The sequence below is a fragment of the Paroedura picta genome, chromosome 11 (assembly GCF_049243985.1).
Source record: "Paroedura picta isolate Pp20150507F chromosome 11, Ppicta_v3.0, whole genome shotgun sequence".
Classification (NCBI taxonomy): domain Eukaryota; kingdom Metazoa; phylum Chordata; class Lepidosauria; order Squamata; family Gekkonidae; genus Paroedura; species Paroedura picta.
The window spans coordinates 57,613,072-57,638,219 of record NC_135379.1 but is presented as its reverse complement, the minus strand read 5'-3'; the positions used below and the strand labels follow the sequence as shown (position 1 = coordinate 57,638,219).

Genomic DNA, 25,148 nt, shown 5'->3' with positions numbered 1-25,148 from the left:
TCCTTCCATGACCAGAGTGGTGCATGTGAGTCACATGAATTTCCCTTCTACTGAATTGGACCTTTGTTACATCAAGACCAGTATTGCCTACTCAGATTGGCAGCCGCTCTCCAGGGTCCTAAATCAGGGCCCTTCACATTACTTCCTACCTAGTCCTCTTAACTGGAGATGCCAGAGATTGAATCTGGGACCTTTCGTGTGCCAAGCAGAGACTCTTCCAATGAACCACAGCCTCTCCCTGGTAGAAACCCAGGAGCGTTCTGGACCAGGCTTTCTCAACTAGGATTTAGTGAAACCCTGGGGTTCCTTGACGGTCCTGGAAGGATTTCCCACATGGGTGAGAGTTTATATTATTTTAAACATTTATTGGGGGATATGACCATATATGGTCATGTTGGCATGCCCCCTCTCCCAAAATGGCCAATGATGGTGCCAGAGATAATGGGAAGAGGAGGGGCCCCAGGTGGGTGTGTTCACAGCTGTACTTCCCAACCATATTCTGCATGATCGTGCCACTTCTGGCATTTCTGAAAGATAGAAGAACTGGAAAAGTTGAGAAAGCCTATCCTGGACAGTCAGTTTTTAGAGTAATACTCACAAAGTGGTTACATGTGCGCTTCTTCACTCAAAGTTGGTTTTCTCCTTATGACAATATAACAATTGAAACTGGCTTTTGAGACTAAGGGGTTAACTGAGAGAACACAGGGGAAAGTTATGTGCTTCTATTATATATATTTTTTCCTGCTCTGGAGTGGTTTATTTTTTATTTTTGCCTTTATTGCCTGCCTCGAACCTTCAGGATCGGACAGGCCATAAATACAAATCTAAATAAATAGACTGATAAGTGAATAAATATGCCATGCTGGGAATCTTTGCCTCTGAAACTTTAACTGCCGCTTCCGTTCAGGTTTTTGCTTTAGTTTCTTTGGCATTGGACACGTTAATATGAAAACAGCCCAAAGAATAAGAGCAAGTGTTTGTTATCCGTGAGCTTAAGTGCCAGATGAGGAATTTATAACCGAAGGAACACCGTTCCACCCAAGCATGATGAACAACAAAGACACTGACAGTATTAAGTGCCCGGAGTTTCTCTTCCCTTCATTGATTTTTATGGCGTTTATTGTTCTGCCGCCAGGCATATGTATTTTCATTTTCCATTAGCACAGCCAGTAGACTCCCGGGACAGTCGAGCTGCCGTGAGTTGCACCCATTTGATTAAAAATGGCTCCTCCTGCATATCGCCTTGCATGGGATGATGGAGAAAAAAATCAGACTTTTAAAAAAGGGAGCTGACATTTGTTATTAGGCCTGACAGGTATTAAGTTTTAAATGCCATTCCGCTTTTTCTTTTCATTAAATGGGATTTCCTTTTTTAAATCCTCCGATCAAGGGTGACTCAGCGCTGCTGCGTTGGTTGTTTTGATGCCTGTCGTTTCTTTTTACTTGGCTGTCCGAGAATGTAAAAGATTCTGAATAAATAGGGGTTTGCGGGGAGAGGAGCAGGTGCAGAGTTTGCCAGCACTGGCATTGTTCACCTGGTTTTTTTTCTTCATATGGTGTGCATAAGGGCAGGGTAGGTGTCGGCTTCTCAACTCCAGGTCGGGCCTGGAGATCTCCCAGAATTATAGTTTATCTCCAGGCTACGGAGACCACTTCCCCTGGAGAAGTGGCCACTTTGTAAAGTGGGCTCTATGAGATCACATTCTCCCCCTGCCCAGACTCCACCCTCGTCCAGGCTCTGCCCCCAAATCTTCAAGCGTTTTCCAGTCCAGAGATGGCAACCTGTTGGGAGCAGATGATCAACAGAACTGGAAGATTATGTTTCTGTTTTTACCCACAGGGTCCTTCTTAGCCTGTGATGTGAAACCTGCTAAGGATCTGGGAATTCCCCAGCTCAGCTTCTGTGAGAAGGGAATGGATGAGGAAGAAGAGTGTGAAGGGGAACTTATTTTTCCGCGGGACAAAAAAAGAGCCAGCTTAGTGTCGTGGTTAAGAACGATGGCCTCTAATCTGGAGAGCCAGGTTTGGATTCCCCACTCCTCCTTCACATTCCGCAGGTGGGTGACCTTGGGCTAGTCACAGTACTCTCAGCCCCACCTCCCTCACAGGGAGTCTGTGGTGGGGAAAGGAAGGGGAAGGTGATTCTAAGCTGCTCTGAGACTCCCTCAGGTAGTAAAAAGCAAGGTAAAAAAACCCAGCTCTTCTCCTTCTTTTCTGAACAGGTCTCTGGCCTAGTTTAGAACAAGCACCACGGAATCAAGGACAGACTGTCTTTGGGGTCCATATCTCAAATCCCGTAATGATGACTGGCAAATATGTCGTTGTGTTGGCAACACAATGGGGTGGTTGGCGAACAATGTGACTTGTTCGTGGCCAGATACTGTGGAAGCTGGTACTGCCACTGCCTGTGAGGTTTGTCTCACACCCTTCAGGGAGAACTGGACCTGGGTCTGCTGATTAAAATGATTTGGCACAGCTCCACATGGCATACATTGATGGAGATTGCCTGCCACTGCACCAAATGGTATTGTTAGTTCAACTTCCCTTTGTTTTCACAGGTAACATTACTTCCTGGTTCCTACTTAGCTGCCAGCCTGATGCATTCTTGTTACACGTAAAAAGATCCCCCTGATGTTGCCTCCTGGCTTTGTAAATCTGAGGGTTCATACCTCTGAACGTGGAGGTTCCCCTCATTCACCATGGCTAGTAACCACTGAGATACTTCTATCCTCCATAAATCTGTCTAATTTCCTTCTAAAACTGCTTATTCCTGTGGCCATCACTACATCCACATCTTAATCACTCTCTGTGTAAAGTAGTATTTCCTTTTGTCTGTCCTGAACCTACTGCCCATCAGCTTCATTAGATGACCTTGAGTATTCATTTGTTTATTCATTCATTCGTTCATTTATTTATTGTTCCATTTTTAGGTCACCGCTCCCAGGCCTGCCAGCTTGCAGTGACCTACAACATAAAGTTTACAAAAAAAAAAAACACCAAGCACTCAACCCCCCAACCAGTCCTCAGCACCCCAACCCCCTCTCCTCAATTGCTGTATCTCCTGAAAAGTTGTTCAGCTTGGGCACTCTGTCAATCAATCAATTTTATTTACGGTCATAGACCAGCCAGTAAAAAACATAAAATTACTCTGTCTTGGAAGAGGGAGAAAAATTTCTCTTTGTCTACTCTCTCCGCCCCAAAAACTAGCCAGGGCGGGGCAACCCTGCTTATCTTCTGAGATCTGATGAGATCAGACTACCCTGGACCATCTGGGTAAGGGTTGTAATAGTTTTACCACCTCTTTTCCTCTGCGTATGAAATAGGCCTAGAATTATCAAGTGTCAGGACTGGAAGAACAAAGGGATGACATTGAATACATAACAGGTTAACTAGTGCTTCAGGTAGCATTGTTACCTCCCCACTGAAAGGACATTTGACTAATTGTCCCAAATAAACAAATTCCCAAATCCTCAGAGCCATTTATCACCATCAATACCCCAGGCCGGCGTGACATCAGAAAGACAGCCTGGATAAATAAGCGCCACTGCTAGCATGAGCTTTGTGGCATGAAGAACGCAGGGGGTGTGCTCTTCTTTTCGGGTCAGCCTTGTATTTCTCACATGTCTGCCCAAAGAGGAACATGGCCGCTGGCCTGTTGTTTGTGAAATGTGCAAAGAGAGAACTGCCATCCTGTTCTAGATGGAGGGGGATTTTTAAAGAAGCCCAGCCAGGATTCAGTGAAGCATCAGTTGACAGGAGAGCGTTTCATCTACTTGGACCCCACAGAGCCCACGTAACACAGTGGATAATTCATTGCTGCTGGAAAAGAAGGAATATGCTTGGCCAAACAGACAGCCCCCCACAAAAGGCATCGTTCACAGATGTGCCTCGTCATTTGACTTACGCTTCAAGCATCTTCACAGTTCAGAAGGCTTTGTTGCCTCTTACGACCGAGTAGAGGTTTGGAATTTGGTATCCTTGTTGACACACAGCATCCTGAGAACTTTTGTCTTTGGAGCGAAACCTAAATATGAGGTACAGCGGGACATTTTCAGATTCAGCCAGGAGATAAGTAGTAGAGTAGAAGAAGAAGAGTTGGTTATTATACCCTGTTTTCCTGGACCACAAGGAGTCTCAAAGCTGTTTACGATCCCTTCCCTTCCTTTCCCCACAACGGACACCCTGTGAGTTAGGTGGGGCTGAGTGAGCCCTGATATTACTGTGAGAACAGCTGTCAGAACAAGGTCACCCAGCTGTCTGCATATGGAGGAGCGGGGAATCAAACCTGGCTGGCCAGATTAGAAGCTGCTGCAACTAACCACTACACCAGACTAGGACTTCCAGTATGTTTTTGTACATCTCATAATCTCTAGCAGAGCCTTTTTGATGGCTGAAGAAGAAAATCTTTTTTTACCAGCAGAAAAGATTATTGCAGGGGTAGTCAAACTGCGGCCCTCCAGATGTCCATGGACTACAATTCCCACGAGGGCTCGTGGGAATTGTAGTCCATGGACATCTGGAGGGCCGCAGTTTGACTACCCCTGGATTATTGGATCCAACCCATCAGATTGGATCCCACAGTCTATTCCACGAGAAGAGGTGCTGCCCTCTAGTGGAAGGAACCTTCCTTGGAAAAGGCACCATCTGCTGGAGGACAGCACCTCCAGCTAGAAAAATGGATCAGTGGGATCCATCCCTAAATTAGCAAATTTTAAAAATACTGAGAGGACTTAGCCAACAGATTCCATTTTCCTCCAAGATCAGAGGGCAAAAGGGACGTTCATTTGTTTGGTAGGTTCACGTTTTAAAAGCAGATTGTCTTTTCCCTCCAATGAATATAGAATGGCGCTGTAATAGAGGAACCTGGAGCTTGCTGTACAATGTAGGAAAGACCAGAACATGCATTGTATATCCTACAGCAGAGTGGACAAAGTAAATCATGGCAACCATTGGACCACTGGCTGTGGACTACCTAATTTTCTTCTGGGGTTCATGTTTAAAGCACTAGAGTAGCGATCCCCAACCTGCGGACCACATGTGGTCCTTCGACTAATTGGAGGTGGGCCCCGAAGGACACCTTCTCCCAGATGGGACTATCTCGTTGCAGAGAAACAAGCTCAGGGTTCCCATTGATTTGTCATTGTCATGAGTTAAAATTTCCATGAAAATAAAATGTTCCTTATGTTCATTGTTGTGGCGTGTCTGTATCTTATTTTGAAGGGATGTTTAAACATTACCATAGCGATCAGAGAGCGTTAGGGCAGTGGTTGAGAGTAGAGGAGTAAACTACCCCCCCCCCCCCACCGGGCCTCAGTAAAAGGCACTGAGTGGTCCCCGGCGTTGAGTGGTCCCTGGTGATAAAAAGGTTGGGGACCACTGCACTAGAGTAAATGGACCTTGAGTATATGAGCAAGAACTTCTAATATTCTCAAGCAAAATGAGAGCCAGCTTGGTGTTGTGGTTAAGAGTGGCAGCCACTAATCTGGAGAACCACGTCAAAAGAAGCTCATCTTCTTCTATTCAACATTTGCCCAGATTGTATCTGCCTTTAATGTTCAGGGATCATGAGCATGCATGAAAGCATGTCAATAGACTACCAAGATTCTTGCAAAACAAACAGAAACCAAACAGAACAATAATTCTGCCATATAGCAGAAGAACTCTTTAGGTCCTGTGCTTGCCTCAAGGAAGTAGTCTCAGCAGAATTCATAGAAGTTTCAAGAAGGTGAAATTGCTTTACAAATTACTTCATAAATGTTTAAAGCGATAATTACCTACTGTTTCCAAGAAGCTTTTCAAGGCAGAGCTAGCGATAGCTGTTCTCACATTACATCAAAATAACCAATTGCTTTAGAGTGTGAAAGTTAATCTTCCTTTGATGCCTCAGGTATTTGTAGCGACCAAAGTCTGTTTCAGTTACCTGGATCAGAAGTTGTCTGATCTATACTTTTCAAAAATCAGTGGGGACGTGCATTAATGGGTTTAAATTACAAGTACAACGATATAGGCTAGATATCAGGAAGAGAGAGAGAGTGCTGATATCACTGCTCGGTCAGGACAGTTTTATCAGTGCCGTGGCGAGCCCAAGGTCAGCTGCTGGTTGCATGGGGGGGAGCGCAGAATCAAACCCGGCATGCCAGATTAGAAGTCCACACTCCTAACCACTACACCAAACTGGCTCTCATATGTACTATGCATCTATGATTAGATGCATAGGAAAGGAGAATTTTTATTTAAAATAAAAGAGATCGCTTGCATTGCTTTCCCTTTAAAACAGGGAGAAAGGTGATTGGCTAGCTGTCATGATTGATAGGTGGGGAAACTCGCAGGTATAATGAGTCCCTCTCCTCCACCATTTTAATCAGCTGGGTGGAATGCCAGGAAGCAGGAGAAAGCGGGAGAAGAAAGCTAGAGTGCGAGGAGTTGAAAAATGGCAGGGAACTTGATTTTTAATAGCGTTAAGCAATTGCGCTAGCTTAATGCTATGTTCTTAGATGTGTGGAATGGCCCTGAGAATTACTGGATGAATGTTTAAAGACAATTCAAGTGTACACAGACTGGACATGTATTCACTGTAACTTGTGAACAGGATTTAACTGTTCCAGGGCACAGTCATCTACCAAGTCTAGACATTTAATCTCTTAACAACGATTGGAGAAGATACTTGCCAGATCAATGTGGAAGTAATTGAAGACCCTGTTGGTACAATATTGTCTCATTTAGTAGCCTCTGATTTCTTCTTTCACCCTTAGATCGCCTCGGAGCTTTGGTCAAAGAGATAATGGTGCTTTCCAAGTACAACATTATTTTACAACCTGACAAATTGTCACCATAACTCACAAGGAATGAGTTTTCTTGAACCAGAGCCTTCTTCCCTCCTATTGGCTTTCCCCCTAGGCACTGTTTAATGATACTGTGCAGACTACTTAATGCGGAACACTGATGGTCTGGTTCCATCGCAGTTCAGGTGAATCCCATCTTTCTGTACAAGCTTGGATTGTTTCAAAACGTTTTCTAGTCCCTAACACAACAGAATCCCTCCTTTTGACACCACGGTCTAATCCATGCCCTGAGACCTCTTAGCTCAGCTTGTTTATCTGGTCCCGCCTTTCTTGACTTTTTTACCATTGAGAAACCCCTGTGATGTTCTTTAAGCTTTAAGAAACCCCAGAAATGCAGAATGTGGCGGGAAGCTGAGCTGTGCACACACCTACCTGGGGCCTCTCCCCTTCCCATCCCCTCCAGGTCTATCATTGGCAATTTTGGGAGGAGACAGCAGATCAACATGACCATATATTATCATATCTATATCTATATCTATATCTATATCTATATAAACAATTAACTCATCCATTCAGGCCATGAAGAATCCGCAGGGTTTCACAGGACCCTGGTTGAGAAAACCTGATTTGGTCCTTCATGTGGAACAGCATTTCTAAGAATCTAATAATGCAATAATTATTTTTTAAGTCATCAAAACTCCGCTCTGCATTAGTCTAGGAATCAACTTAACTGATAGCATGCCAGAAAACTAAGGAAAGCACATGTGGAAAGATACTAATAAACATAAGAGCCCTGCTAAGTCAGACTAGTGGTCCATGTAGTCTACCATCTTGTCTCACACAATGGCTTATCAGTTCCTCTGGAGGTCCAACGACAGGTCATGGCACCTGAAACCTTCTCAAGATTTTGCCTCCTGGCACTGAGGCTGAGAAATTGCCCCTTAATATGAAAGTTGTCTTTGAAACCCATGGCTAGTAACTACTAACAGACCTATCCTCCATTAATCTGTTGAATTATCTTTTTAAAGCTCTCTATTCCTGTGGAGTTTTTCTGGGTAGCCTGGAGTTTTTCTAGGTAGCCTCATTTAGCTTGGACTACCCAACAGAGCCTGCCCAGGAGCCAATCTCCCCATAGGTTTTGCAGTGGGCAGCCCAGTTTAAACTGAATTGCCCAACAGAGGCTGCCAAGGAGCTGGTCACATGGGGAGAACACTCACCACTAGTTCTGCAGGGATTCTGCTGGGCACCCTGGTTTTGCCAGTAATTCTCAAATATTTTTTTCAGGGATTTCTCCCTGATTCTCCTAAAAATACATTTGGAAAGCTGAAATATACCTGAAAAACACTGATATAAGTGTTTTTCAGGTATATTTTCGATTCAAGTAAACTCAAATGCAAACCCGTATTTTGGACCGGAGTTCCCTGCATCTTCTCCTGTCACCGTGCTGGCAACAATCACAGATGTAAGATCTGGAAATCTAATATATCTTATTAATTAGTTTTGGATTATCTACAGTGATTTGGATTGTGTGCACTGATAAATTACTACATGAAATGAAGTCTCATGTGTCCTTGTTTTAGGCCGAATGTCAGCAGGTTAGTAAATTATATTAAAATATACTTTTTTTCTTGGCTTCTGGGAATTAAATACAGCATATCGTAAAGTGCAGTTCTCTCATAACATGTATCAAAATAGCACCGTAAAGACATGGGGGATTATCTGGCTATGGTTCTTTGGCACCTGACCCAGCAACCTTTGCAGAAGTGAAGCAGATATGACCATGGACACTGTCTGGGTAGGAGGCGTCATGGATACCCGATATACAGAAAGGTTCAGTGATCCCTCAATCCTGAGGGTGCCCTGGCCCAAACCAGGGTGTTTCCTGGCCCTCTTGTTTCTTCCCCAAACGGTCTCTTCTCCAAGCAGACTGCGGATCCTGACTTTGCTCCCCTTTATTAGAGTGGGAGGCATTTCAGAAGATCTCCTTTGTGTCAGTGGGGAGTACCTGTTTTGAAAAGCTCCTCCTATCAGAGAAGAATGCTTACCTTGAAACTTCCTAACATGTTGAGGAGCCTCTCAATTTTCTGTGGTCGGGCCCAGTCCTTCGGGCATCCATTTTCTGATCTGTACAACCCCTCTGGGAGCCATTTTGTCGTGGCCCCCTCAACCTGTTCTCAACATTTCAAAAGCGCCCACAGGTGTAGTAACATGCTCCCTCGTGTTCTGCCATGGAAGAAAGCTGGAATCTTAATGCAATAAATAATAATAATCAACCTGTCAAAAGAAAATGGGAGCAAAATCATGCCCACATGTCCTGCCCCTCTCTAACTGATCTGTAATATCCTGCATTTTTCAGAAATGTGTGCAAACACAGAACCATGTGGATGTAAGTTCCATGCAATAGAGCTGATTAACACCTGGAACTGTGGGTGGAACCAATGGAGACGATCCTCCTCTCACGTGTTGGTTCTCCCCACAAGTAGTCATCTGCATAGAACTACGGTTGGGCCTGTCCAAAGGCCAGAATGGAGTAATGAGAGAATCCCGAGTAGCAAAAATTAATGATCGACACCATTTCTCTTACAGAGACTGTGACGGTTTGTCTTCTGATTCTTAATCAGCCTTTGGACAGAGGTCATTTTCATCATCTGTGGAGCAGAGGTAATAAAAGCTTTGGGTTAGCTTATTTCTGCTGGCTCTGATGTTCTTTCTGTCTGTTCTCTGTGGAGCAGCTTTGGCTAATATTCAGGGGGTTGTTGGGATTATGAGACTGTGTGATGCCTGTGGTGGATCTATATGATATCCTTTGCACCCTGCAGGTGAGAACGTGCATGCATGAATATCCTCCCTACCGCCCCTAACACCAAACACAGAAAACTAGCATGCCGGGGGGAAAGCTTGGCAAGATCCTTTCTCCTTAATCTTTAGCTTTCTGCATGAAGGGGATATCGCATGTGTCAGTCATGGGAAGGCTCATGAAATGGTACAGTCAAGACACAGGTCTGCCATCTTGCTGATGGTTGCCCCTTGTGGTGAGATCGTGCAACTGCCCTGATATAGACCCCTGCTACATTTCTTATATCAGGAGGTCGCTTTATGGACTGAGTGGGGAGAGATGGATTTGTGTGGATGAAATAAAAACCTCCCAGTGTCTCCAGATTCTCAAGTTTGTAATAAACTGCAGTGAATCAATGCCGCACTTAAAATTTAGGGGAAACGGGCTTCCGAAAGGTTACCAACAAAGTGCGCTGGTTTAATTACAAGAGAAGAGAGCTTGTAACCTTTTATCATCAACAGCGGGTTTCTTTCTCTCCTTTCTGCCCCCCTTCCCTCCTGGAGGTTCATATGATTTGAATAAGTAACATACCGCTCAGAGCCTTCGGATATATATAAGTCATGGGAGGCTCGCAGCTGTTTCCTCTTTCCATGGGAAAATCAATGCTGGGTAGGAACTCTCGCCTTCGAGATTCTTACAGTATTTCAGAGTAGAGCCAAAAGCCTCTTTCCAGCAGTTGTTTATTGAGTTTCCGATAGCCGGACAAAAATTGAGAGCGGGACTGCAGCAGGGTTTTCAGTGTGATTAACAAAACAGTAAAACTGAGCTTGTTGCAACCTCCCCCCCCCCTTCCCCCCCAAAAAAATCAACCTGGAGCTGTTTTCAAACAGCAAGAAAATGGCGAGGCCTGGTTTGCATCCCTGCACTCTGTTGTTCGGGAATGAGCCCCTTTCACCTCCGCAGGAAATACTACGGGTAGCCCAAGGTAGCCCAACCTCGTTGGGTTTTGGAAGCTATGTGGGGTCAGCCTTGGTTAGGACTCGAGGCAGGCAATGGCAAGCGACATCTGAGCATCTTGCCTTGAAAATACTGCATCCAGTATACTGTCTCCAGTTTTGGGTGCTGCGGTTCAAGAAGGATCTTGACAAGTTGGGGCAGGACCAGAGAAGGGCAGCTAGGATGGTTGAGTGGTTGGAATCCATGCCTTACAAGGAGAGGTTGAGAGAGCTGGGTATAAGAAGTGGAGGGCAAGAGGAGGGCAGAGGGCGGTTGGGGACCATCTCTCTGAGCAGGAGGAGAGGTCTCCCACATTGGTTTGGTTGGCCTGGATTTGGTTTGGTTGGCCTGGATATGCAAATCCACTAGCTGACCTCTTGGGATGTTGGCATGTTGCTAGGTTTGCAAGAGATCAAGTATCGCCTATGTTAACTCACATGCAAGAAAGAACATGAAGACAGAAACTACCTGTCTGCTGCTATTTTCATTGCACTAATCTTATGTATTAAAGTACAAATAAAATGTTATTCTGTAGCTGAATAGCATACCGTTAGATGGATACTGCATTAACATGAATCTTACTTTAGCATTTGGTGAACTATGGATGTGATACAGATTTTCCCACATTGGTCGAACTGGTTGTACGTACATGCAGCCTCCTGTATCTTTAGTGGGTATCGTTTCTCAGTTGACTTTCTTTAATCAGAAGACCAGAAAAAGGGCCATCTCAGTTTAAGGTCCTTGGTTAGAGGTTGTGACACAGTTGAGTTCTATGCATGGTTACTTGGAAGCGCTTCTGTGAACTTCAAGTAGTTAGAGGGAAAGGGCTGTGGGTCAGTGGTAGAGAACCTGTTTGGTGTAAAGGAGGTCCCCGGTTCGGTCCCTAGCATCACCAGCTAAAAGACTCAGGCAATGGCAGGTGATATGAAAGGTCACCACCTAACCCTTTGGAGAACCTTTGCTGTTCTGAGTAGACAATACTAACCTGGATGGAGCAAGATCATTTCCGCACATACCTTGTTTTAGCCTCGCTTTGGATCTCCTTTAGATGTTGCAAGTTGAATTTAGCCTTTCTGCATTTGGGCTTTCCTCCCCTCATTTCCCAGGATGGAAATGGCAACATGCTTTCGGCACAGAGTCCAACAGAGGCAACTTCCTATCATGTTTTGCTCCCTTCCCATTTTCCAAAAATGTGGGGGGTTTGCAAAACGGTGCCTGCTTGCACCTTTGTTTTCGTTGCACCCCTTAATCCCACAATTCTGCACCCTTGATCACCTCCTCCACTTCCCCCCAGCATCCTGAATGTTACTTTCAAACAATAACCCTGGATTATAACGTTATACTGCTAGACTGCTTTTTTAAAACTTAGAAACAGCGCTGTAATGCTGTTTCTAAGCCTAATTTCCTGCCACACAGAGAAATTGTAATAATAAAATATTGTTTGCTTAAAGAATTGGGAATTAGTATTCTATATCATTTGAAACAAGGAGAAAACAATGAATAATTTACCGTTTTTCTTTGGGATGCTTTGATGCTCTGAACCCTGCTGATCTTTAGCTCAGAGTAACAGAGATTTGCTTTGAAGTAGTGGCAGAAAGCCTAATAGATCATTACAGCAAAAATATACATTTTTTTAAAAGTGGAGGCCAATGTGGAGCTTTCCACAGCTTAACTGCAACACAGCTCTCATTAGGAGACTTCTATAGTTAAAAGGGGAAGTGATTGATAGTGTGTGTTCGGTCTGTGTCAAGGATTTTTTGGAGCAGGTGGCTGAAGGGATTTTGAGTGTGACTGGTGCAAAAATTGGGCTGGGCCAGGTCAGGAAGAAATTGACATTTCAAATAGCGTATTTTCATCTGTCTTGGAAACTGACCTTCCAAAACCATGTTCCGTTGAACAGAATAATTTTATAGAGATGCAAACATTTCTCCAGATAAAAAACGGCTGATGGAATCTGTAGCAGTTGGGGATGGATCCCGTGGACTTGTTCTGGTAAACAGAAGCGCTGACTACTAAGGCAAAGGCGACTTGTCTTGCTGCTAAACATTTGGGGAAAGCATCTTGTGCTTCCACGAGCAGGATGGGATGGCGGGATCCAACCCTACAGGTATAGTCCTTCCATTCCCTTTTCAGAGTAGGACACTGGCTGTAATGCTTGGCGGTATAAAGGTATAAAGGCCTTCTTATGTGATGTTTTAGCTCTTAGTCTTTATGGAGATAATCTATGAATTGCTTTTAACCGTATTCTTCAAGCTTTTCCTTGGTCCCGTAAGAATTGGATCTCTCTGTGCAGAGCTGCAAGAGATCAATGCTGCTCCCCAAGTATACCCCCAGTAGTGTGGAGTGTCTCCAGGCTCGCTCCCTACCTTCTTGGTCATTGTTGATGCTGGCAAGGAAACTCAGAGTGCAATGGGAGGTGTCCACTTAGCAAAAGATTTTGAAACCTTACGGACCTTTGCCTAGACCAGAACCAAGTCTGAGTCCAGGGGCACCTTTGAGACCAACAACGTTTAATTTTGGAGTATAAGTGAGAATTGAGTGACTTAACATGTGTAGTCTGATTAGAAGCCAATATCTCTGTTAAGACCAGGGGTTTCAATTGTCTGGAGCATGGTAATAACTTGTAATTCAGCAACCTCTCATTCCAGTCTGTTTTTGAAATTCCTTTGCAATAAAGCAACTTCGTTGATGTCCCCCATTTTTGTATGGAGGATGACCTGAATCTATCTTGCTTAGACCAGTTGCTGTGTAAAAACAGTTTGTAGTCATTTCCACATGAGGATGGGGCTTACATTGGAATCAGCCCCATAGTATAGCATTAAAATGTGCAGCATCCTGCCACTGTCTGTTTTAACTTCCTCTACCTCTGTAAGTGCTTTTGAAAATTCCATATCCACAGGTTACTTGACCTCCAGTGTGCTGTAGGACAGGTAACACAATCTTTAACCGCCCCTGCGGTTAAATAAAGCCCTAAGGGCTATTGGGGAGGAGTTAGGGAGGGCTCTGTCCATGATAAAAACCCAGAGGGGCAAATCAGGAGCCGCAAAGCGGCTCCTGATTCGCCCCTCCAAGTGCCACTCACAGGCCACTCAAGGGCCAAGCGGCCAATGGGGAGGTGTGCGAAGTGCCTTCCCCATTGGCCCCTCACCAGGACAGACCAAAGTTCCATTCACCCAGTCCAGTCTGGCTGCCAGTCTGCTCCTGACCACTGCAGGGAGAGGAGGTCAGCAGGGCTGCCAAGGGGGATGAGAACAGAGGCTGCGCCAGCCCTTTTCACCCCAAGGCTGTCCAAACTGTCATGTCTAACAGCAAATTGCCTCAGAACCCTGACAGAGCTGGCCGGAGGCTGCAGAGTGCTCCCCTTCCCCCCCTTCAGGCATGCTGAGAGGGGCTCTGAGAGGCCCTAACTGAGGGGAGGGAGGCATTTTCCTTTAGAGAGCAATGCAGGGGAGCCTGAGGGCCTTCCTTTTGAGGGGGGGGGGGAAACGTTCCCCTTCTGCCAAACAGTTGCCTGACAGGGAGGCCACAGAAAAGCCCCTTCTCACTTAAAATACTGCTCTGCCCGAAGGTTAGACACAGCCAAGCCATGTGTCTTTCTTCTTTGCAACTCTCTGCAGATTTGAAGTCACTGCACAGCATTATTCTGCAGAAGAAACTGGCTCTTTTGACTCCTGTTTCATCTGCACAACAACCCTGTGCAGTAGACCTCAAGTCTTTCAATTCAACAACAACCTGTGTGGGAGGCCTTAAATATTTCTTCTCCACCACAACCCTGTCCAAAGTAGTCCTTTCTGCCTGGGAAGCTGATCTTTATACTCTGCAGGTGAGCTGTAATTCCAGGATTTCTCCAGGCCCCACCTGGAGGTTGGCTACCCCTGGGTTGGAAATATTCCTGGAGGTTTGGAGGTGGGACTTCAAAATCATACAATGCCTCAGAGTCCAGCCTTCAGAGGAGACATTTTTGCCAGCAGTTGGGAGGGAGTGGTGCAGGAGTGTCCCTCCTGGCCTATGGGTTATGGCCAGCCCTTACCAGCAACTGTTTGTATTCTGGGGCGCAGACAGGCAGACCAGCATCAGTCCTATGAGCTTGGAAAGTGCAGGAAGTTCTAAATAAATATTTACAGCCTGAAACTTTAAATAGAGAACAAGTAAATGTCTGGAGATACATGGTAACTGTAATGTCTTATTGGCCTGGCAAATAACCTTGGCCTGGCAAATAAAAACACAGTATAAAAAACCTTACTAAGGTCAAGACTGCTGTGCACAGAGAGTCTTCCTCTTAGGGTTGCCAGCTTCCCTGTGAGGCTTGCTACCCCACCTCCCTCATGGGGAATCTGCTATGGGTAGAGAAAGGGCAGACGATTGGAAAATGCTTTGAGACACATGAGGGCTGATGAGTCACTGGGGGCCATTCCCAGTTCTCTCAGATCTCTCACAACCCCACATACCTCACAGGTTGACTGTTGTAGAGAGACGACTGGAAAAGGTGTTTGTAAACCGCTTTGAGACTCCTTTGCAATAGGGTACAAAAATCCGTTCTTCTAAGGAACAACCATGAAAGAAGCATGTGGGCACATAACATTTTATCAACACTGAAAAAATGGAAAAGAAGGAACAGGGTGGACACCTGTGTACTGTGACTACCCCATGTGTATTAGGGCAGAGGGGCATTTCGGTGAATGTGGCCTAATTCACACAAGAAGGGAAATGACGCAAAACTGGGAGGAATTGGTTGCCATGTAATCTTCCCCTAAGAAGAGTCTCCAGTCTGATTTTCCCTTCACATATCTGAGGACATGGCTCTGGAAAGCTCATCTGTAACCACTATGGCAAAATTCCCAAAGGTCAGTCCTCTCCCACACTCAATGAACATTCCACACCACAGGTTCTTGACACCCATATCTCCATATCCATACCCTCATTTGCCACCATGCCACCACAACCTCCCACACAACACACACATTCCACCCCATGCCCTTACAGACTGGACAACTCCTCCCCTTCCTCTTCCCACTGCCAAGTTCTAGCGCCCGTTGTATTCTTGGATACAATGGGCTTTGCCCCTAGTAAAAATATATTTAAAAAGCAGTTTATTAAACAGAGCTCAAGGTAATTGCAGAACCATAAAAAAGGAACATTTCTTTTCCCTAAAGGTCACACACGCCTCATTCAAACATGCACACTATAGATACAAAATCCTTGAATCTAACATGTTTCAATCTATAAGGTTTGCATCACATCTTATAGATCAAAATGTATTAGGCCCAAATTTATTTATTTGTTTGTTTGTTAATTGATTAATTGGTTAATTTGGTTAATTGGTTGATCTGGTTGATCTGGTTGATCTGGCTGATTTGGTTAATTGGTTAATTGGCTGATTGGCTGATTGGCTGATTGGCTGATTGGTTAATTAACTAATTGGTTAATTGGCTGATTGGTTAATTGGCTGATTGGTTAATTGGCTGATTGGTTAATTGGTTAATTGGTTAATTGGTTAATTGGTTAATTGGTTAATTGGTTAATTGGTTAATTGGTTGATTGGTTGATTGGTTAATTGGTTAATTGGTTGATTGGTTAATTGGCTGATTGGCTGATTGGTTGATTGGTTGATTGGTACTTATAAGTTGCCCCTATTGAGCCTGTCATCTTGGGGTGGCATACAACATCTGTAACTGCTCTGTGGAGGCAGTATAAATAAAATGCTAAGGGCCCTTGGGGTGGAACCTGTCTGTGATGGGGGAAGGGAGCCCATTGGCCACTTCCCCCCCAGAATGACAAGCGGAGAGCTCAATTGGCAGGCACATTGTCATTCCAAGGAGAAGGCACCAATCACCAGCTGAGCGCAGCACGGTTGGTGATTGGACCCTTGGCCTCGGCCTGATGAGTCAGGAGGCTTGAAGAGCCTCCCAACCCGCCCACCCCCCCACATCTACCACCTTCCCCCCAGGCAGCCATGACCAGGCTGCTTACCGCGAGGACACGCAGGCGCCCGGCCCAACCTGCTAGAGGTGGCGGGGGTGGAGGCTTTGCCCCCCACCAAGGGGACAGGCCTGACGTGTCGCTGATGCCGCGGCCCTGTCCCGTTCCTACCCTGAAGCCCTGCAGCTGTCTGGCAGCAGCCCGGCCCCGCCACAGGGACAGCCCTGCCACATCACTGACACAGCAGCCCTGTCTCTTTGCATACCCCAAACACCCGCAGGTGCCCGCCAGCCAACCGCAAGACTCGCCACTGACCCCAAACAACACACAAACGTGGGAGTCGATGCCGACACTGGTAGGCAGCCACCCCTCTCGACCCCACATGCTTCCTCCACCCCACAACTCACCCCCGCACTCTGCTGCTGGTTCCCCACCCCCAAACACCTTGCCCCCACCCTTCTCTACCCCTAGCTCTCCCCCCCTCACTACTCACCCCCCACACCTGCCCAGCGGCCCCTTCTTTCCACTCCTGCCGCGTCCCCTTCCATTGCACCTATCTGCCTGCCTGCCTGCCTACCTGCCTACCTCCCTCTCCCTTCTTCCTTCCTTCCTTCCTTCCTTCCTTCCTTCCTTCCTTCCTTCCTTCCTTCCTTCCTTCCTTCCTTCCTTCCTTCCTTCCTTCCTTCCTTCCTTCCTTCCTTCCTTCCTTCCTTCCTTCCTTCCTTCTTTTCTACCCATCTATCCATCCAACCCTTAATCTCCTTTCTTGCTCCCATCCATCCATTTCTCTTCTGCTTTTCTTTCTTCCATTCTTTCTTCCAATGCTTACGCTCCTATCTCCCCTTCTCTGTCTCAGTCTTCCTTTCTCCCTTTCTCTCTCTCTCTCTCTCTCTCCCTTTCTCTATGCCTGGCTGCCTGCCTACCTTCCTTTCCTCCCTCCACCCACTGCCCACTAGCGCCCGCTGTATTTTCTATACAGCGGGCTTAATTTCTAGTTTCTTGATAAAACAGTAGGGTTTTTGTTTTTAAAGGGATGGATCCAGTTGTTGATTTATGTAAATCCTTGAGAAAAGCTCACAGCATCTATATTTTTACCGGCCCTGGCTTCCGCCTAGCAGTTTTATCTGCATCTTTAATAGCTTTTTTGAACATGGATTGCTATTTTATGGGCGTTTTGCTCTGCTGTCAACACTAGACCTTTCAGAAGTCTGATTGTTTTATAACTTTGGCTCTAATAAATGAAGAACTTAATCATGGAATGTTTAACTAGGCTATAATGGCCACCACTTTATCGAGCTTCTTGATTGATGGAGTACCTTTGGTGTGCACGCCGCCTCTAGAAAACCTTTCAATGCATTTTAATTGGGAGAGGCTTACTCGTTATTTGTTGTTGTTTCTCTCAAAGTAGCTGATCGTTGCTCACGGAAGGTCAGACCAGTAAAACTATGAGTCTATTGGGTCTGAAGGGAAGGGACTCAGGAGTGGTTTAAGGATTTGCGGGGCCCATAGAACCAGAGCCAGGTTAAGGATGTGCAGGGCTCTAGGAAAGTACTATTTATTTATTTATAATTAAATTTATATACCACCACTCCCAGCAAGCTGGCTTGCGGCGGTTCATAATAAAACTAGCTACAAAGCCCATTCATATGAATGGGTTTTGAAAGGGTCCTCCCCGTCAGTGTCCTGGCTGCTTTCCAGCCTGCCGGGATGTGCTGAGGGCGAGGGGGGGAGGGAGCGCTTCCCGGGGGCCTGGCAAGCACACCCGGAGCCTCTGTGAGGCCCTGGGCGTTCTTCGCAGGCCTCCGGGAAGTGCTCCCTCTCTCTCCCCCATCTTTAATTTTTTGATTTATAAACCACCCCTCTCTGCCAAGCAGGCTTGGGGGGAGAGTATACAACATATTAGATTCTCAATATTAAGAGTTTGGGAAGCACTCCCTCTCCCCCACCTCTCCATGGCTGGATGGCTTCCCAGGGGCCCCGGGTGTGAGGGAGGGCGGGAGCTGTAGGGGCAGGGCCAATCAGGGTGCCCCCTGATTGGCCCTGGAGAGGCCGGACCGTTCGTCCCCCAAGGCTGTTTCACAATTATTAAGAGGCACCAAATGGATAAGATATTCCATAAAATCGCAATCATAAAACATCGTAAAATACAATTCCCCCCTGCCCATATCCTCTACGGTGGTAACAACAATAATTCATTCCTCAGTGTTTCCAGTCCTGCATCCAGTATAGGTTCGGGGATGGGATAACGGGGGTACTTCACCAGCATCCCGGGTCCAGTCTAATATCGGGCTCAGAAGCCCAAGGGGGGAGAGACTCAATGGGGGGAAGAGCCAGACTGGGGGCAGAGAGGCTCCCCGCAGTGGAAAGGAGTGTCACTCAGACTGTCTTTAAAGAGGGAAAAGGGGGGAGGAGAGAGACTACGACCCTGATCCTGTGCGGGGTTCCTGGAAGCATGGGCCTGTAGCACGTGCTACAAGTGCTATATGGATAAGCCAGCCCTGGAGGAACTTCCTGACCTCCAGTGAGCTACGTGACGGTGGTGGTGATGATGACAATATGAAGTTTAGCCCTATCAAATGCAGTAATCCCGATGGAATAAACTGCTACTTGCATAGGAGTTGACCTACTCAAGCCTGCTTCCTTAATGATCCAAGTACCAAGGTAAGTTCTAGTGAGGTCAAGGTTAGTACCCGTGAAAGTGTTTTAGTTTCGTTTATTACTCTTAGGCAAACGTTTATGAGCAGGTAACAATTTTTTGTTTTCGACATGTGTCATTTCTGAAATGAAATATCTCGCTATTAGCTGGCTACCGTTTTTCAGTCCGAGAGTACCTGAAATAAAAGCTGGCGTGTCTGTCCCATTTCCATAGATTACTTAAATGCAAATGGGCAGATATATAGAATGCCGTTTCTCCTTTATTATTACTGTCTGCACTGCAAAAAGGCATAAAGCTGTCTTTCCCCTTTTATCTGCTCAACCTGACATCAAACCTAACTGTGTTCTCATTAGTGTACAGCTGTCATGTACAGAGGTTGAACTTATAAACTTCATTTGGGGCGTAAAGGCATTAATGATTTCAGCAGCACTCCTTGTTCAAGGGCTTATCTCTAGAAGCGGCTGAGCGTTTACTCCCAGAGCATGCCACCGAAACAGAGTGAGCATGCAAAATGTTCTGTTGCAGAAGGGTAAGCGTCTACACCAGGGGTAGTCAAACTGCGGCCCTCCAGATGTCCATGGACTACAATTCCCAGGAGCCCCCTGCCAGCGAATGCTGGCAGGGGGCTCCTGGGAATTGTAGTCCATGGACATCTGGAGGGCCGCAGTTTGACTACCCCTGGTCTACACCCATTCATATTACAGAAATTGCCTCGGAGTATGCTCCTATTAATAGCAAAAGGAGCTCATGCTACTTTCCTGTGGGGTAGGAAATGCCAGAATTGGCTTCTGTCCTGATCTGTTACATAAAGAGTGAAAGAACAAAGTGGGAGTCCAATGGCATCTTTTAGACCAACAATTTTTTATTCAAGATTTTTGTGTGTGCTGCACACACTTTGTCAGTCAATGAAATGGGAGTTGCTATACCATATATGTAAGTAGGGAGTCGGTCATGGATTGGTCCACAGCAGAATGAAGACGTTTACCAGATAGAAGGGTCTTCCAGAAATAACAAGCTAAGTTTATTAGATATCATTCATTTGGGTCCAAGTCCAACCATAAAATTATGCAAGTGTTCTTTCTCAGAAATTAAACCAAAACTGACCAATGGCGTGAAGATCCCTTGTTCATGATTGCATATAAATTGGTTATAAATTGGCAGGCACCTTCAGGAGGAGCGGCAACAGTGTCAGCCCCTCCCAAAGGGGGCTTGATCCCCAAGTTGAGAACCACTGCTTTAAAATATCTGTTACTTGTAGACATAATAACAGATCTTATTGGAAGCAGACAATATTATTATTTGATTTATTTCCCGCCACTCCTTGGATAGGCTCATGGCGGGTAACAATTGTCTTAAAAATTCCAATTAAAACCCCATTAAAAGACATTAAAATTATAACATGGCGGCAGCCAATCACAATTTACTCCCACCTGCCAGGGCAATAGAGAATGGGGGAGATGATGTATACTTCAGACCCCCCCCCCCCGGGGGAGCAACGTTCTACCCCGCAGACCCCAGCTTCAACCATAAACCTGACGGTAGAGCTCCGTTTTACAGGCCCTGCGGAATGCTGACAGCTCCCGCAGGGCCCGCAGCTCACCTGGGAGCTCATTCCACCAGGTGTGGGCCATGACCGAAAAAGCCCTGGCTCTGGTTGAGGCTAGGCGCGCTTCTCTAGGGCCGGGAACGACCAATAGATTTCTCCCCGCAGAGTGTAGCACCCTGTGGGGGACATAGGGCGATAGGTGGTCCCTCAAGTATGTGGGTCCCAACTCGCATAAAGCATTAAAGGTTAATACAAAAACTTTGAACCGGATCTGGGCAGCAATTGGCAACCAGTGCAGCTGCCTCAGCACAGGATGGATGTGGGCCCTCCAAGATGTAACAGTGAGGACCCCAGCAGCTGCGTTCTGCACTAGCTGAAGTTTCCGGATCAAGGACAAGGGTAGGCCCGCGTAGAGTGAGTTACAGAAATCTAGTCTGGAGGTGACTGTCGCATGGATCACTGTGGCTAAAGGATCAGGGGACAGGTAGGGTGCTAGTAGCAGGGCTTGGTGAAGGTGGAAAAATGCCTCTCTTGACCTGCACCTCCATAGTCAAGGGGGCATCGATGGTCACGCCCAAATTCCTGGCCTGGGACATGATGTTAAGTTGCGCCCCTGCCAGGTTGGGCAAACACGCTTCCTGATCCCCCTGCCTCCCAGCCACAGAACCTCCATCTTGGAGGGGTTGAGTTTCAAGTGACTCTGCGCTAACCATTCTGTCACTGCTTCCAAACTTCTGGCAAATGGTTCCAGGTGGGAGTCCGGGCAGCCGTCCATTAGCATACTGATGGCAACCCAGCCCGAAACTCCGCACCAGCTGGGCCAGAGGGCACATAAAGATGTTGAACAAAATGTGGGAGAGAACTGCGCCCTGAGGCACCCCACAAGGGAGTCTGTAAGGACGTGAGAACTCATCTCCCACTGCAACCCTCTGGGTCCGGTTCTGGAGAAAGGAGCATATCCAGCACAAGGCTGTGCCTCCTATCCCCGTGCCAGCGAGGCGGTGGACCAATATCTCATGATCCATGATGTCAAAGGCCGCCAACAGGTCTAAGAGGATCAGCACGGCTGACCCGCCTCTATCCAGCTGGCGATGGAGGTCATCCAGCATGGCGACTAGCACTGTCTCCACCCCGTGGCCAGGACGGAAGCCAGACTGATATGGATCGAGTGCCGAAGTTTCCTCCAAGAAAGACAGGAGCGGGTCCACCGCAGCCCTTTCCAACACCTTGCCCAGGAATGCTAAGTGCGATACTGGGTGGTAGCTGGCAGGATCCCGTGGGTCCAGCGTTGGTTTTTTCAGGAGAGGGTGAACCACTGCCTCCTTCAGCCTCTCAGGGAACTCCCCAGTACCCAGGGAGCAGTTGATAATGTCCCTGAGTTGGCCTCCTATCAACGGGGCAAGTGGTCGCCCTGACCGATCCCAGCAACTTGTCCACTTCGGAGGAAGAGAGCCGCCTGAAGCCATCAGACCTCACTGCCAAAGGCGTCAACAGGCCTCTAGTTCGTTTACTGTATTAATCGTGGCGGGAAGGTCACGGCGGGGCGACAAGACTTTGTCCGTAAAATAGCTCGCTAATGCCTCACAGCCGAGATCCAATTGGCTAATATTTTGGCATCCCTGAAGGGCGGTGAGGGATCGAACTACCCTAAATAATTGGGCCGGACGAGAGAGACATGATTTCCACAGCAAAAAACTCCCGTTTCGCCACTTTCACCGCCATCTCATACACCCTCATATGCGTGCAATAAGATGTTCTTGTAGCCTCATCGCGAGTCTTCCACCACGCTCGCTCTAGTCGTCTCACTTCCCTCCCTTCTCCCGGAGCACCCCGGAGGGCAGAGAGGACATTTAGGGGCGATCTCATCTATAGCGGCCGTTAGACGGGACTGCCAGTCCTCCACTAAGGCTGCCAGTGAGTCGCCAGGAGGCATCGGGTCCCGCAGAGCATTCTGGAAACCAATTGGATCCATAAGTCTCCGCGGGCGGACTAAAATACGCCCACCGCCCAACTGAAGAAGGGGTGGTATCCTGAGCCGGGCCTGCAGGGCATAGTGGTCTGACCACGGCACAGCCAGAGCTGCATCCAGATCCACTTCTACCAAAGATCAAGTCGAGTGTGTGGCCGGCGTGATGGGTGGGGCCAGAAACAAATTGCGAAAGCCCCAGTGTCACCATGGATGACACCAGGTCCCCACCTAAACCTGAAGAGAGCGCATCCACATGGACATTGAAGTCACCCAGAATTCGAAACCTCGGAAACTGCAACGCCCAGGCGGCCGCCACCTCCAGGAGGCAGGGCAGGGTGTCTGGTGGTGCGTTGGCCTGACGATGTACCAACCAGACAGCCAAGCTCTCGACCGAGTCCCACCCAATACCGACACACTCCAGTCCACTGATTTCCGGCACCTGGAGAGCCCTGTAGGAGAGAGCCTCCTCGACCATATTTGCCACCCCCCTCTTCTCTTGTGGGTCCGGGATTGGTGAAGGATGGAATCACCTGCTGGGGCCAGTTCTCTCAAGGCCACCTCCTCTCCATCTCTCAGCCAGGTTTCCGTCACGCAAGCAAGGTCATCCTTCGATTCCGCAAAGAAATGCTGCAGAGTCGTGGCCTTGTTCTTAATCGACCTTGCGTTGCACAAGACCAATGTCGGACCCTTTCCCTTAGCCTCCACCCTCACATCCCTGGGGATGGCACGGAAGTTAGAAGGGGATCGAGCACTCCCAGAGCGCCGGCTGTGTCTCCACGGCCGGGCCCTACACGCCAAGGGTAGTCAACCTGTGGTCCTCCAGATGTTCATGGACTACAATTCCCATGAGCCCCTGCCAGCGTTTGCTGGCAGGGGCTCATGGGAATTGTAGTCCATGAACATCTGGAGGACCACAGGTTGACTATCCCTGCTATACGGGACACCAGTGCTCCCAGCCCTTCTCTTGTCCAACCTCCTCCCCCAGCCATAGCGCCCTTGACCCAGAAAAATAGCTTTTCATTACCTCTCAGCTGTTTCAGGAAAAGAAGACATCTTAACGGTTCATTCAGAACCATCAAGGCACCAAGCCTCAAAAAACATATTAGTTTTTATGATGAAATACACATTCAGTTGGGTAGCCTTGTTGGTCTGAAGCAGCAGAACAGAACAGATATTTGAAGAAGTGTGTTTACGCACGAAAGCTTATGTTTTGAATAAAACTTGGTTGGCCTTAAAGACTCAAATTTTGTTATGATCCATGTGGCTTTCTTGAATGATCCATAAGTTCAAATAATAAAGAGGTTTCTGGAAAGGCAGCCTGAGATTTCAGCCCTCCCTCTTCTGAAGAAAATGGACTTTGACAAAGACTGCTTTGAACCTGATTTTGTTCAGAATGGATGGAAAGAGTGAGGAACAGTTGGATCTCTTCAGTTCGGTTTCCACTGGGATTCGGTCTTTATGCTCCTGGGGCTTTGTTCCAGGAAGAGAACAACCCTCCTGTCATCTCCCCTCTCTTTCCTCCATTAAACATTTAAATCTGATGTTGTTTTTCTTGGCGTCCATGGAGACTTCAGACCCTGGAGAATGAACTTTCTAGTCTGAAATTGCTTAATGTGCTATGAGTGCAAACTGCCAGAACCTAGGGAGGTAGAGATCACAGAAGAGTGCACAGTGGCTTTACTGAGGCTCCCCAAAGATAGATTTGGGTGGGAAGCCATGTCGGTCTGAAGTTTTAGCAATAATATATTTAAAACAAAGTGAAAACAACTCATATCTAACTGCACTTGACAGAATAGACCAAATGCATTTCGACTCACATGGAAATGCACTCTTGATCTAGAGCAGGGGTAGTCAAACTGCGGCCCTCCAGATGTCCATGGACTACAATTCCCACGAGCCCCTGCCAGCGAATGCTGGCAGGGGCTCGTGGGAATTGTAGTCCATGGACATCTGGAGGGCCGCAATTTGACTACCCCTGGATTATTGGATCCAACCCATCAGATTGGGAATTGTGGGAATTGTAGTCCATGGACATCTGGAGGGCCGCAGTTTGACTACCCCTGATCTAGAGTTAGGCAAAAGCTGAGAGTGCTGGCCTCAGATAATACATATTTTAGAAGGTGGGCTCCAAACCAGATACTTTAGAAACACTAGTGGGAGCTACACCTAACAGATTTCTCTTTGCCAGCCTTAAGATTTGGATCTTATACAAGAGATCATCTCGCACAATATATTGACCACTAAGGAAGGCTCCTGGGAGTTGAAACACATTTGGTCTAATGCGTGCAGTTAGATATGTGCCGTTTTTACTTTGTTTTTAATATATTATTGGTGCACTTTGTTTAATAAATATTTGTAATGACCTTTTAATATTGTTTTGCAGCTCAACTTTCGGGTTCCTGACATCGGTTCAGGTTGGGTTTTGGTTCCCTTTTTGGTTTTGCATGGTTTGAAGTAGCAGAACAAATTTCGCGTCCAGTGGCCTCGTTGAGATCAACCAAGTG

General features: G+C 46.9%; 1 protein-coding gene across 3 annotated transcripts in view; it reads left to right on the top strand.

Annotated features, from left to right (window-relative positions):
- Positions 1-25,148, top strand: part of TPK1 (thiamin pyrophosphokinase 1) — a 293,388-nt gene that overhangs the window by 35,391 nt on the left and 232,849 nt on the right. For all 3 annotated transcript variants that reach the window (XM_077303441.1, XM_077303442.1, XM_077303440.1), the window contains one exon: positions 9,369-9,443. In XM_077303441.1, coding sequence (XP_077159556.1) covers positions 9,369-9,443 — 75 coding nt within the window. The remainder of the gene's footprint in view (positions 1-9,368; positions 9,444-25,148) is intronic.